This window comes from Pogonomyrmex barbatus, unplaced genomic scaffold, assembly GCF_055798465.1.
Source record: "Pogonomyrmex barbatus isolate J1 unplaced genomic scaffold, ASM5579846v1 scaffold5, whole genome shotgun sequence".
In the NCBI taxonomy this organism is placed as follows: Eukaryota; Metazoa; Arthropoda; class Insecta; order Hymenoptera; family Formicidae; genus Pogonomyrmex; species Pogonomyrmex barbatus.
In genome coordinates this window covers 4,948,038-4,962,017 of record NW_028297149.1, presented here as the reverse complement: position 1 = coordinate 4,962,017, position 13,980 = coordinate 4,948,038, and the positions used below count along the sequence as shown (strand labels likewise).

At 32.8% G+C, this 13,980-nt stretch overlaps 1 protein-coding gene across 3 annotated transcripts; it reads left to right on the top strand.

Annotated features, from left to right (window-relative positions):
- The first annotated feature begins 1,765 nt into the window (after positions 1 to 1,765).
- Positions 1,766 to 13,719, top strand: MED14 (mediator complex subunit 14). Of its 3 annotated transcripts, none has more exons than XM_011640258.3 (25): positions 1,766 to 2,193; positions 4,173 to 4,393; positions 4,462 to 4,594; positions 4,675 to 4,848; positions 5,096 to 5,221; positions 5,341 to 5,520; positions 5,607 to 5,800; positions 5,870 to 5,987; positions 6,056 to 6,197; positions 6,287 to 6,491; positions 6,565 to 6,724; positions 6,832 to 7,039; positions 7,999 to 8,174; positions 8,315 to 8,561; positions 8,910 to 9,053; positions 9,133 to 9,276; positions 9,362 to 9,534; positions 9,598 to 9,792; positions 9,874 to 10,131; positions 10,807 to 11,050; positions 11,274 to 11,644; positions 11,914 to 12,069; positions 12,156 to 12,425; positions 12,520 to 12,810; positions 13,289 to 13,719. In XM_011640258.3, exons 2-25 carry the CDS (start codon positions 4,245 to 4,247, stop codon positions 13,451 to 13,453), a joined length of 4,623 nt encoding a protein of 1,540 aa, XP_011638560.2. In that variant the 5' UTR covers positions 1,766 to 2,193; positions 4,173 to 4,244; the 3' UTR covers positions 13,454 to 13,719. The 3 variants fall into 3 exon arrangements, with proteins under 3 accessions (XP_011638560.2, XP_011638544.2, XP_011638528.2); XM_011640242.3 differs by having other exon boundaries at positions 7,966 to 8,174; XM_011640226.3 differs by having other exon boundaries at positions 7,966 to 8,174; positions 9,362 to 9,792.
- Positions 13,720 to 13,980: the final 261 nt, after the last annotated feature.

Genomic DNA, 13,980 nt, shown 5'->3' with positions numbered 1-13,980 from the left:
CGCACAGATTAGGTTCGCATCTACTTCATTTATTCATACACATACTCGTATGTAAAGTCTCGGTTCTCCATGAAACGTACTTTTCTAGATACGCAGATTACAAAAACCAATCACAAATTGGTTTAGCATTTCTGTTAGGGAGTATATAAACAAGCCCTAATCAGCAATTGATTGTATTAATTACGCATTTCTCGAAATTCCGGGAAATACGCTTTATGTGAAAGAAGGCTTTCAGAAACGTGGCGTAACGTGTTTTAATAAAATACTAGAATATGCAAATTACGCTTACGCAAGTTACGCCGCATGTAACGGCACTCTTATTGTAGCGTATGACCATAACACGCGCCGAATATAAATAGTAAGGCCTGTTCTACAATGTGTCGTGTGTCGATATCGTGGGTCGTAGGCCGTAAGAATGGGCCAATCACAGATGAATGTGGGAAGAATACTTGATTATGATTGACTCATTCTTACGGCCCACGCACCGACACACGACACATTGTAGAATAGGCCTAAAGTCAAATTTGGAATCTTTTTTTAAGATAATAGCTCGACATGAGCAACAAGGAAGCTTTAATTATGGGCAATATTAATGTAGAATAAAGTGCATACATTTTAATAATTTTATAATATATTTCTGCTTGATAAAAATATTATGATGATGTATTTGAGGCTGGTGTCCCATGGCGCGGAAATCTACAACGGAATGGAACGCGCAAACCAATCATAGCGAAAAAAACCAAAAGAAAACTCGTTCATTCTGTTCTTTTGTTGTGATTGATTCGCGCGTTCCGTTCCGCTGTGGATTCCCACACGTATAATGCATAACGTATAACTTATAACGTATAACACAGGATGCAGTTTACTTGGTGCTACAAATGCTTTGAAGCATTTTTTGATTGGTCAATTCATACAATTCTTTGTTTTGATTGATTAATCAAACGCTTCGAAGCTTTTGTAGCGCTAAAAGGATCGTAGCCACAATACTGCAACAGTACATAACATGTGTCTGTCAAAATAGGTTATTGAAACCTTTATTTCGTTTCATGGAGCACAGATGTGCAATTTATACCCCAGCCAATCAGAGTCTACTAACATCATGTGACGATTGGAGAGTCTCTTCTTATAGGGTCATTTATAGGGTTTTTTGTCATAGGACGGCAAAAGTACGGAAAGTGCAAGCAATGCGAACAAACCTATGTGCATTTGGGACATTGTTCCTGTTGCATCAGTTAATTAAGTCTCGGTCTACAATAGATTATTTAGACTCTATTGCACTAATATTATTTGGGCTTTAAGCGAGACTTAATACATAATATACGTGACATATATTATATATTAAATATCACTTAAAATTCATAATAATGTTGGTGCAATCGAGCCTTAAGCTTTAAACCATAAGTCCTAGTCTATAATAGGTGATTTAAGCCTTAAGCCATAAGAAATTGACCAATCATGGTCAATTATTCTTCTATTCTTCGACTATGATTCGTCCATTTCTTTTTGGCTTAAAGTTTAAATCTATTGTAGATCGGGATTAAAAAATGAATCATAGTTGAAGTCGAATCATAGTTGAAGAATAGGAGAATAATCGACTATGATTGGTCAATTTCTTATGACTTAAGGCTTAAATCACTTATTGTAGATCGGGACTAATCCGTCAATGTAATTGGTCTAAATTTAGAGATCTAACAGTAAAGACCAATAGTCACTGATCGTTTATTACCATTTGTTCCGCTGATGCAACCAAATGGTCAGTGGTGGTGTTACAAAAAAAAAATAGCAAAAAATGGCCGCGCTGTATGTCGTGTGTCGTGTGTCGTTGTCGGTCGTTTTGTGCTGTATGAATGCGTTTAGCTGTTAAATAAATATGCCAAAAATATTTTTATTGAGTCATGATACGAATTTGACGAGCCACGATTAGATTACGAGCATCATACTTTCATTTGCTGTAGAATTGAAAGAAGTGCTGATTTTGTTTCATACTGAATCGTGTGGCGTCGTCGTTAGAATAAAATCAGGTACTTATAAAATTAGATATCGAACCAGGATTAAAACACTGACAGATTGATGGACAGTATATCTCAATTTGAAATAAATAAAATGAATTAAAATAATGTTATACATTATATATCGTGGTGTACTTTTGGTATATTGGAATTGTTTTTAGCGTTACTAAACACAAGTTTTAAGGTAAGAAAAGCAGATGTATATAGTATACATTAATTTTTAATCTAAATTTAAATGTTAATGTAATTTAGATATATAACTCTTATAATTATAGATATCCAATTGCTGTATATTTTGAAAATAATGAAAAATTTATTAAAATTTTGGAAATTAGGTCTTATATAGAAATATTAAACTTTTATTCTGCTTATTCTTTTTATCCTTTTTATTTAAACTAATCCTTTTATCCTTTTTGTTATAAACAAATTACATATTTTTATAATTAAAGATAGTCAAAAAGATGAGTCTTTACAGTTATATCATTTTGTCATTTTATTGCAAAAACAAGAAAGATAGAAAATAAAGCGTATTAAAATTTAAATGTAGATTTATATAATTTATTGGTGTTAAAAATAAACTTCCAAAAAAATAAATAGTTAACATTGACTAACATGACATATATACTATAATTTATATTGGTTATATAAAATGTATCGTCAAACTATTATTTATTTAAATTTTGAATAATATAACAATAACAATAAAATAAATAAATCAAAGACTTTTCAAGGAAATAAAGCATAACTAGTATTTAAAAATCAAGTGTTGTAGTTAGTGCTTGTAAGTTATCAATTATAATATTATATTCTTATTGAAATCTATAAATATATATCTATAAATCTATAAATATATCTTTTTGTATTTAATTTCAATAATAATATAATTATACAATACAATAATACAATACAAATACAATAAAAATACATACAAATACAATAATAATTTATACTTACTACAGTATTTAACTTTTATTTGTTTTGTATTTTATTCATTTATTATTTATTTTTTTCCTTAATCCATACCATGTGGCTTAGGATGGCTTTCTGTTTACAATTCATGATTTGTAACTTGTTTGCAATTTATTTACAATTTTGTACTTCTATATAATCTATGATCTATCTTATATCTATTATTTAACAAACTACAACGCGAAACATGGCATTTCCTCGACAAGCAAGATCTTGATTGCTAAAATTTTTTAATATGAAATAAATTCAATTAATTATATTTACCAACTACATGCCGCTTTGGTTTAGCAGACTTTCAACATAGTGGCTCTATAATAATTCAATGATCAATATTATTGATATCAATTAAAATCCCTTTTTATCATTCCCCTCAGCAAATTATAGAGCCACTATATTGAAAGTCTGCTAAACCAAAGCGGTATGTAATTGGTAATATAATTAATTGAATTTATTTATATTAAAAAACTTTAGCAACCAAGATCCTACTTGTCGAGGAAATGCCATGTTTCACGTTGTAGTTTGTTAGATAATAGATATAGAATAGATCATAGATTAATTAACATGTACTCGGCCTATATCTATGTATTCTATATCTATTATATTTACTAAATTTTATGATCTAAATTAAATTATACTAAATTAAATCTTGAAATTGCAGTTAGAATTATATTACAAATATTTATCTTATTTTTGACTCTATCCATTTACTAAATTAATTAAATTAAATTGTAATTTGATACTATCAAAATCTTTGTAAATCACAACATGTAATTAATTTTGCTTTATAATGTGTTTCAATTAAAAACTAGAGATTATAAACTAACATTAAGATTCTTACTAAAAACTTACTTAAAATTACTACTAAAATTTCAATTTTAAAAATCAAAATCAAGATAATATTACCTTATAATGAAATTGTATCAATATGAATTATAAATTTAGATATACTTAGATCGAATTAATTTATTTTTTGAACTTCTATTTTTTTCTCTCCATTTCCATTCTTTTTTTCCGATTCTTTTTCTTTTTCTTTTTTTTTTTTTCACTTTTTCAAACACTGTTAACTTTGATTTCTGTGCACTTTAATTCCTTTCTTTTCAAGAATCTTTTAAATCTCTTCAACATTTTTTTCATTTCTGACTTGTTCGCAAAATCTTTATGTTTTATTAATAATAAAATTTATGTTAATCATAGAGGAGATATCTTAGAGGAGATATCTTACACATACATTGAATTAAAATATCTGGTGCTAAAAACGATATCAAAATGGCACCAGTACCTTTAGAGGGTCATCAAACTCCTGTTACCAACAATATACCACAGGAAGGCAATCGTGGAGGATCCATTCCTTTAGCCTTGCTCATAGATTTCATTATACGTCGAACGTATCATGACCTTACCGTTCTTGCGGAATTGTAAGTACAAGTGTCACATCAAGTGTACTATTTTATGATCTATTTTACATCTGTCTCATTTTGCTTAGATTACCTCGTAAAACGGATATGGAGCGCAAAATCGAGATTTACAACTTTTCTGCTCGAACGAGGCAACTGTACGTTCGTTTGTTGGCACTGGTAAAATGGGCGAATAGCGCATCCAAAGTGGATAAATCTACAGTAAGCTATGTTCTTGTATATCTTATAGTAAATTATAATTAAAATAATAATCCAATAATTTGTTTTACTTTTTCTTTTAGCATATAATGGGGTTCTTAGATAAGCAATCGTTGCTTTTCGTCGATACCGCGGACATGTTGGCCAGAATGGCTCGCGAAACTTTAGTACATGCAAGACTTCCGAATTTTCACATTCCTGCAGCTGTAGAAGTATTGACGACTGGGACATATGGCAGATTACCAGCTTGCATTCGAGTGAGTATGGAAAAAAATTGTATTTTTTTGCAATTTATTATAAAATATGGCTAGCTTAAATGAATTATCATTCACCTTATATTTCTTCAACTTACATTTATTTCTTCAAATCATTTTTTAATACAAAAGATTTTATTAGATCAGAATTGAACCCTGAATTTATTGACTATAAATTTATTACTTAAACATGGAGCTGTATGTATCTTATATTAGCAATATAGCTTAAGAAATTATATTTATGTTAAAGGAAAGGATAGTGCCTCCAGATCCTATTACTCCTGCAGAAAAGAGAAGTACATTACAGAGATTGAATCAAGTCATTCAACATAGATTGGTCACAGGAAATTTGCTTCCACAGATGCGTAACTTGAAGGTAAATACAGAACAACGAAATAAATGTATAAATAAATTCTATTAAAAATTATATTATGTGTGTATATATGTATGTATGATAATTTTTTCATTTGATCAAATTCAATATGTTATATATAGATAGAGGCAGGAAGAGTGACATTTCTTGTTGAGCAAGAGTTTTCAGTATCTCTTACAGTAATGGGTGATGGACCAACAGTTCCATGGAGACTATTAGAATTAGAAATTTTGGTTTCGGATAGGGAGACTGGAGATGGAAAGGCATTGGTACATCCTTTACAAACTCGATATGTGCATCAAGTATGTTTATATAATAAAGCTATTAGTGAACTATTAACAAACAATAGTCTGAGATATTTAACAGATGGAATTTCTTTTTATGACAGGTTGTTCAATCACGATTGGCTGAATGTACTAATCCATTATCGGAGGTGTATCATATCTTGCATTATTTTTGTCAATCGTTACAATTAGAAGTTTTGTATTCTCAAACGTTAAGACTGATTCGGGACCGATTAGATGATCATATTCATGTAAACGAATACACGCCTGGCAAATGTCTTTCTATATCTTATTGGAGGTAAGAATAAAAATAGCAAAAATTGAGATGCATGTATTTTAAAAAAATATTTACGCATGGTGTTTTCAGAGAATTGACGAGTAAGGATCCACGATCAGAACTTGGATATAGATTGACTATTCAAGTGGATCAACACGAGCCTGCGAGGCCGCTTGCAGTTGTGCATATCCCATCCTTAGGTAGTAAGGTAAATCGACACTGTTATATTTGCCAAACGTTATAACATTATATTATAATAAATATATACTAATACAGGAAAGCGAGATAGCACATAGAGCAATTAGGTCAGATCAATTATCAATGGAATGTTTACTCGTGCATACTATCTACATTCGAACGCGAAGTCGTTTATCCGAATTGAAACAGGAACTACAAACGATGCTGAAAGATGTCGAATGTAAGTTGAAAATTCCTTGTTGTTTCTTTGTTGTTATTTCTTTGTTCAGGAATAAAACAAAAAAATTAATAATTTAAATAACATCTTAGGTACCTTAGCAGGATCTCCTGCTATTTTATCAGTACCTATATTACAACCGTGCTTACGTGCCGAGCTTCTCTTAGTTACGGTTGACACTCATACCGGCATGCTACAATGTCATGTTCCTCAATATGACGCACCTCTCGTCCCAGAATTAACGACGGCCTTAAACGGGGATCATTCGCGTCTTCCGACGCTTATATCAGAATTAAGGTACTGTTATAATATTTTTCATTAGACTCATTTTCATATAAAAATTAAAATAATATTGAATTGTTCCTGACAGATTTTGGATAACGCAGAGGCGTTGTGAGAAGACGTTGCAACATCTACCAGCTACCTCGCACGAACGTTTGCCTGTGTTACATCATCCAGATCATCCTATGTCTAAAATTAGTCGGCATCGGATGTTTGTACAATTACATAGGCATCCTACAGTTATATTGGTACATATCTTTATTAATTTCAAAATAATTTAAAATATGTTATTCCAATTCCTGTACATATATATATATATATATATATATATACTTTGCAATGTGCTTTATTTTAGATTGTTGCGTTCAAAGAGAAAGAAAATTCACCATGTGAAATAGAATGCTCCTTTTATCTCGCTGTAGTTAAGCATAGTTCCATCGAAGATGATCCACACGATGATAGTATAGAAGCGGAGATACCGAAAATGTATTTGAAGGTCCAAAGCCTTATTGAGTTTGATACTTTTGTAATAACGCATGGCCCGTTTACAAGTGTCGATAGTGGTAAGTATGTACAAGTTTTATAATATTTTGGAACATGGATAAATCTGAAAACATATATCAATGCCTTGTTCATTTTTATCATATTTAATAATTGTATATTTCATTTTTTCCGTCTCTATTATTAATACTATAGACTTTCCTCATTCTATATATTAGATATTAAAATCATTGATTACAGTTATAATTGATGACACTATAATATCATTGTTCATTATTAAATATTTATATGGATAAGTAAATTGTTTGTTATAAATATGCATGTATTTGTGTAAAATATGCATGTGATTGTGCAAATTTATCTTTCATTCTGTATTAGCATGAATGGCGTAAGTATGTAGATAAAAAATTAAAGTTATATATTATTTCATATAATTGTAGTTTGTAATACAATTTAGGATTAATATTTTCGATTTTATGTAACTGCATTTCTTTTTTAATGATTTCTAACAATTTTTAATATTTTTTAATTGGTGATAAGTATAAATATGCTTATTATACCGGCTGATTCTTTTAACTATATATTTTTTAACTATATGTAACAATGCTAGATAGGAGATATTTTGTAGCGAGTATGACAAACATCTTTAAAAATTAATTTGATTGTAGTATATATGATAAATAAATATATTTTCTTTATTTTTTGTCCGTTTTAATAACGAAGAAAGAAAATTATTTCGCTCGTAAAACTTAAATAGAGCTGGTATTATAAAGATGATATAAATATTAATGATTTTTATTAATGTAATTGTATACAATGCTCTCGTACTTTTGTCTAGAAATGCTAAGACTAATTTTCTCACTAACTCCTACTAACGCTCGTTTGCTCGTTATGAATATGCTATGATACGGATAATAATTAACATCTGGCATTCAGTGTGGCATACTGCTCTGCTACTTTTAGGGGGATTAACGGGTGGATTTTTTAGGGAATAATGATCAAGATGGGGGGTGCATTACAGAAGTGGTGGAGACGATCAACAACAAACGTAGAAGTACCGGGATAGGAGGCAGGACAGACGCGACAGGAACACCGCAGAATAGACGACCAAAGCATCCGGCTTACTTCATTCCGGAATTGGCGCATGTTGTCGCCCTATGCGACGAGCGAATACCATTCGTAACTCTGGCTCAAGAAGTAAGACTTTCATTTTTTCGTTGATTTTTATACACAGCGTGTGATAATCCATCGTTAGGTAAAGAGCGTTTTGAAATATCCTGTACATGATAAATTTTCGTATACGTTATAAATTGTCTTAATTTAATATTGATATGCAGCTTACTAGACGAGAAATAGCCCATCAAGGACTCCAAGTTGAGACAAATGCCACGGCGTTGGTGCTCAAACTTGTTCAATTACCCGCGCCATCACCAGGTATTGCTACGAGCAGTGCTTGGCATGCTCTTCTTAAACGACTTCTAAGTGTCTCGATTAGAGTTCAGGGCAAGGGCATGGCTAAAATTTGGACGGTGGAATTTGTGTTTTATGGTAGTCCTCTTTCCAGCAGTCATCCCAAAGAACAAGGTATCAATATTATTTTTATGTAAGATATGTATACATTGTTAATATACTTTTTTTGTATCATTCTAAAATTCAAAGCTTAAGCGATATATATAAATTTAATAATAAAGTATTTATATATCATAAATCAGTAATTTTTAAATTTTTGTTATCTAATATACTCATTAAGAAATATATGTATTATGTATGTATATGTGCATATGAATATATAAACGTTTTCATTTTAATTTAGAGTAAAATACAATACATCGAATAAAATTGAAGTTTCTTGCGTGAGCAGATAAAATATTACATCGTATCTTTTTCGATACAAGTTCGATCCATCGAATGTGGAAATTTTTGATCTTACAGGTTTACGAAGACCAGTGTATTTTCAATATGAAGTAGGCACAGCCGATACCGTCTCCCGCACTGTAGATGCCTTATTAAATGATTGGGCACAGATAGTGCATTTGTATTTGATTGTTTACGATTTCGCTGAATATTTCAAAATGGGTGTGTTATACATTGTATCCGATCTTCGATGTTTCAAATAAATTATGTTTTATACAATTTGCTTGCTTTTTTGTTACAGAAAAGTACAACTTACGCAATATGGTTAACATTAAGTCTTATAGTTATAGCAAACTATTTCTTGCATATGGTCCAAATCAGGGTGCAACTGTCACTGTACAGTGGAGTACAAACGATAAGGCATTTAAGCTCGTATTTGGCAAAAGTAAGTTTTCTGCATTAATATTATTTAATCGAATGCTTAATCGATAAAAATTATATAATAACAAAAATCTTGTTTATATCTTTAGCCCCACCGACGAATACAGTGACGAATGCACATTCTATCATGAAGGAACAGTTAGAAGCTCATTTGAACAGACATATGAATCTGGCACAAATTATTCACATACTTAATGAAACGCTTCAGCCACTCACGTCAATCAGTAAATTGCCATCAATTCCTCAGTTATGCGTGCATGCGGTAAGTGCACGCGTGTATCTGTCTTTTTTCGGTTTTGATTTACGGCTAAATTCCTCTCTACAGAGACCACGAGTGCCGGTACAAACGTTTACTATAATGCCACAATGTGTCACTTTAGTAAGGATAGCATATCAAGGAATGTATTGTTTGGAATTGCGTTTACGCGGCGGGGGTTTGGTAAGCTTACGCGATGGTGCTTACAGTCGTTTCGATAGAAGTAATGTCGTCGATGAGTTCACGCCTACACAGGGCCTAAAGGTAAGAAATAGAAGACATTTTATTCGTTCTTGAGCATTTGAAGAATTCACTCGAGGTAATTGTGGTCTCATCTTGTCATAGGCGTTTCTATCGAAATATGTCGACGAGAACGCGGTATATAGAAGAAGATCTCAATCAGAGGATGATAATCCACCATCGCCCGTTACTATGGATAGCGACGGTGCTGGAGGCAACGTAGGCTTCCTAGGTCATCACAGAAGCGGACCGCAATCACCCGCCCAGCAACGCGAAGGTCTCAGGTTTCATCCACCGCTTACCCCACCATCCGGTAGTAATCCTCATACACCAGCCAGTCCTCATACTACGAATATATCTCAAGTAAGTGATTAAGATACAGCAGTCTCTTTGATTTTGGTCTTTGGAGTGATATAAGAACGGAATGTCAAAATTATGGGATATCTTCGCCTATCAATTACTATATTTGCACGAACGTTATGAATATTAAATTGTCAAAGTGTAGCACATGCAAGTGACTATCCTGATAACATCTATGTTAAAATACATAATAAAAACATCTTTTAAATACGTATGTTGTATATACATATGTAAAAAATAGTTTGGTTGGCTGTATTTTTTTATATATATTTATATTTTTATATATATTTATATATTTATATTTTTTTTTAATATAAGAGAGAATACAAGAGCTCACTTTGAGTGCTCAGTGAGCGATTGTATTTCTATACGTACCCATTAAAAACAATTAAGTGCGTGCGCAACTTAGCAAATTATGATTCCCCACCTATTATAATATGAAAGTAGGCACGATATTAATATCTGTGAAAGGGTGTGTTCCATTTTTTGCATGATGCGCATAATGCATCATTTATCCTTGTTTAACATGCAAGTAACAAAGATAAATGATGCATCATGCGAGAAATGGAATGCACAAAATACTACGAGGAATGCAAAGATTAGAGAAGCCAAAATTAAATAGACTACCGTATTTTTTTCTCAAGTCTTCGCCTCTCTACCGAGTGACATTTCTTTTAGGCAAGTCAGCATCAAAGTTTCGGAAGCAGTCCTGCGACTTCATTTAACTTAGCATCTCCGCCGTCATTACCTCCAAATACACCTAATATGTTACCGCACCCATCTCCCGGATCAGGACTTGTTGCAAATAGTCCTTTGAATCCAATGCATGTTCCCAGTCCAGCAGGTCTTATGCCAACGTCATCACCTGGGCCTTGCAGTAATGTTCAAGTAGGTCATTCACCTGCTGGTTTCATGCAAACAGGTATGTGTATGACATAAAATAAAGTTTTCCATTTTTATACTTTATTTGCGTATTTCTAGATTTTTTTCTGTTAATTTTTTTAATTGATCTTTCTTTTATCTCATGAAAGCGCTTATTTTAGTTGCTATTTTTTTTCGCTTGAATTGATTATGGCATTATTCCAATACTAAATGGAACGATAATAATGATAAGGCAATTGCTGTAATGATACATCAACTTTCAGGCCATATCGACGGTAGTCCTTTTCCGGCATCTCAAAGTATGGCCTCTCCAGCTACTTCCAATTGGCCTGGATCTCCGAGTGTACCGAGGCCTTCTCCTGCAAGACCCGGTCAAAGTCCGAGTCATGCGGCATTACATAGCCCACAGGCTTCTGATCATAAAACCGGTACTCACATATCCAGGGTGTTACCGCAGAGATCCTGGGCAGGAGCCGTTCCAACGCTTCTCACGCATGAAGCCTTGGAATTGCTATGCTGCCCTTCACCCAATCCCTCAGGTTTACCGGGTCCGAACATGTCACCACTCGAGAGATTTCTGGGCTGCGTCTACATGCGAAGGCAGCTGCAACGCTTTATCCAGACGGACGATTGCGTAAGCAAACTTGCATATAAATCGTGACATAATTCAGAATTTCATTCTTAAAACTATATGATATTAAGCTACGGCGTTTCTTTAGGAAAAGATTTGTGCAAAAAGATTTTATTTATTACATTTATTATATATTTAACATAAATGTACATTAGTTTGAGATTTCATCTACCTGACATGATTAAAACCATCTTAACTTACAATCGCAATAAGTTATTGCTATTGGTATATACATAAGATATATTATTTTACATATGTATGAATTATTACAGTTAACTGGTATTAACGCTGAACCCGGTATTGTACATTTCAAAGCCGAGAGTTTGCAATGCAAAGTTGGATTAAATCCGCAACATTTCCAATCCCTTCACATCAAGGTGCAACCACTTCCGGAATATAAAGATCAATGGAATTTGGAAGAATTATCGGTAATCAAAGCGGACATGTCGCATATCTACGCAAATTCGACACAATTCGCTCGAGCAAGCTAAAACAAGCTTTATTTTATTCGCAGATTATCGAGAAGTTCTTTGATTCACGAGTGGCCGCACCACCCTATAAACACAATACGCTGTCTGGTTTTGGAAGATTGCTTAATGTACGTTTCAAAGTTTTGAAAGACTTCGTGCAGATAATGAAGTTGGAGCTGGTTCCCAATCTTGCGCAGCAACACCAATTGAAATGGTCGGTGCAGCTGTGTTTGCGTATCCCACCTTCTGCTGGACCAATTGTGCCTCCGGGCACGGAGGGAGTGCATGTTTGTAGAAGTAAAATTTTATTCTTCGTAAGTGCTATTTGCATTCTTCATATTTTCTTCAGATTCGCACTCAATTGTACTCAATTAATCGATTAATCGCTTGTATACGACTTTGTCGTAGTTGCAATTAACGAGAATAGTTATGAAGGAATATCAAGGAGCATATACAAGTCAGTATCAAGGAGAAATACCGTCCTTGGTACTGCCGTTTGTATACGATGTCACTACAAATTTAACGCAACTAGCGGAGAGAAGAGACCTTAGTCAACCTCCCCCGACGATTACCGCAGCGTCCATGCAGCTGAAGAGATTTGCCGAGTATGGCGCGAATCAATCGGAGTGCTCATTATTTCCTGCTGTGCGGGATCTTCTAATCAATTTCACATTACCATCGGAACCGGTTATGTCACAGGTGATAATCTTAAGCAAAAGACACGCGTTTATGCCTTTCATAAGATTGTTGGATTATGATGTCAGAAGCAAAAAATGACATAAATTTTCTTTCCCTTAAACAAGTTCTACAATGAGAATTTAAAGCGTAAGACTTAAGTTGTAAGCTTTAAACTGTAAAAAATCCCAATCATTCTCTTTATATTTTAAGATTAATTTCTCGGCTTAAGCCTTAAAACTTAAATCTTACATTAGGATCCGCTTTATATATCGGATTTCTCAAATCGAAATCAATAATATCATTTATAATCGTATATTTATTGATATTTTATTTAATATAAAAAATTGATAGAACTCGCTGACTTTTTATGTATAAAATATATGGAATGAGGTGTATTTTTAATGATTCCGAGAAAATCATATCATATCAATAAAACATTTTTACAGGGAGATATCTAATAATAAGAAAATACAAAGTTAATCATATCTCTCTGTAACAGGTTGGGCCATCCCCCGTGGGAAATCAAGTAGCTCCCACGCAACAGATTCAAAACACAGCGATGCAGATGCACTCGCCTATGGCTGGCGGTCAAGGTCCCCCGCAAGGACCGTACGGAATTCAAGGCATGCCACCGATGGGCATGATGGGCGGCCCGCCTCAATAGGACTTGCTTTACTCTCCTAATCCCCTTTGTCTACCGAATCATCCAATATGGATGAATTAAAAAATGTAAACTTCGATTCTTAAGAGAAGGCTATCCATTTGCGTTCTCACTCGAATTTGCATCTTATGGGGTATCTTAGGAGAGAAAAGTGCATTTGATTTAATAAAAATATACATGGACAGTTGATAAAAAAAGAAGATACAAAATCTTCCTGTGCAAGTGAAAATCTACTTGCTACTTGTAAGTACACATGCAAAAACAAATATGTTCAAACAAATGTATAAATTGTATCATAAAAATTAAATGTTTGTATTATAAAAATTAATGATAAGTAGAAATTTAATAGATAATTGCTCTTACTGTACTTGCCAATGCTGATTCTTTTGTATTTATATTCTAATTCATGTAAAGCGATATTTTCTATTGAAAGTTATACAGCTATAGAGTACAAATCTATTAAGGCAAATATGTTTTTGTAATGTATAAAAGTTTAGTATTTAATGAGATTTATAACATTGTTACAAAAT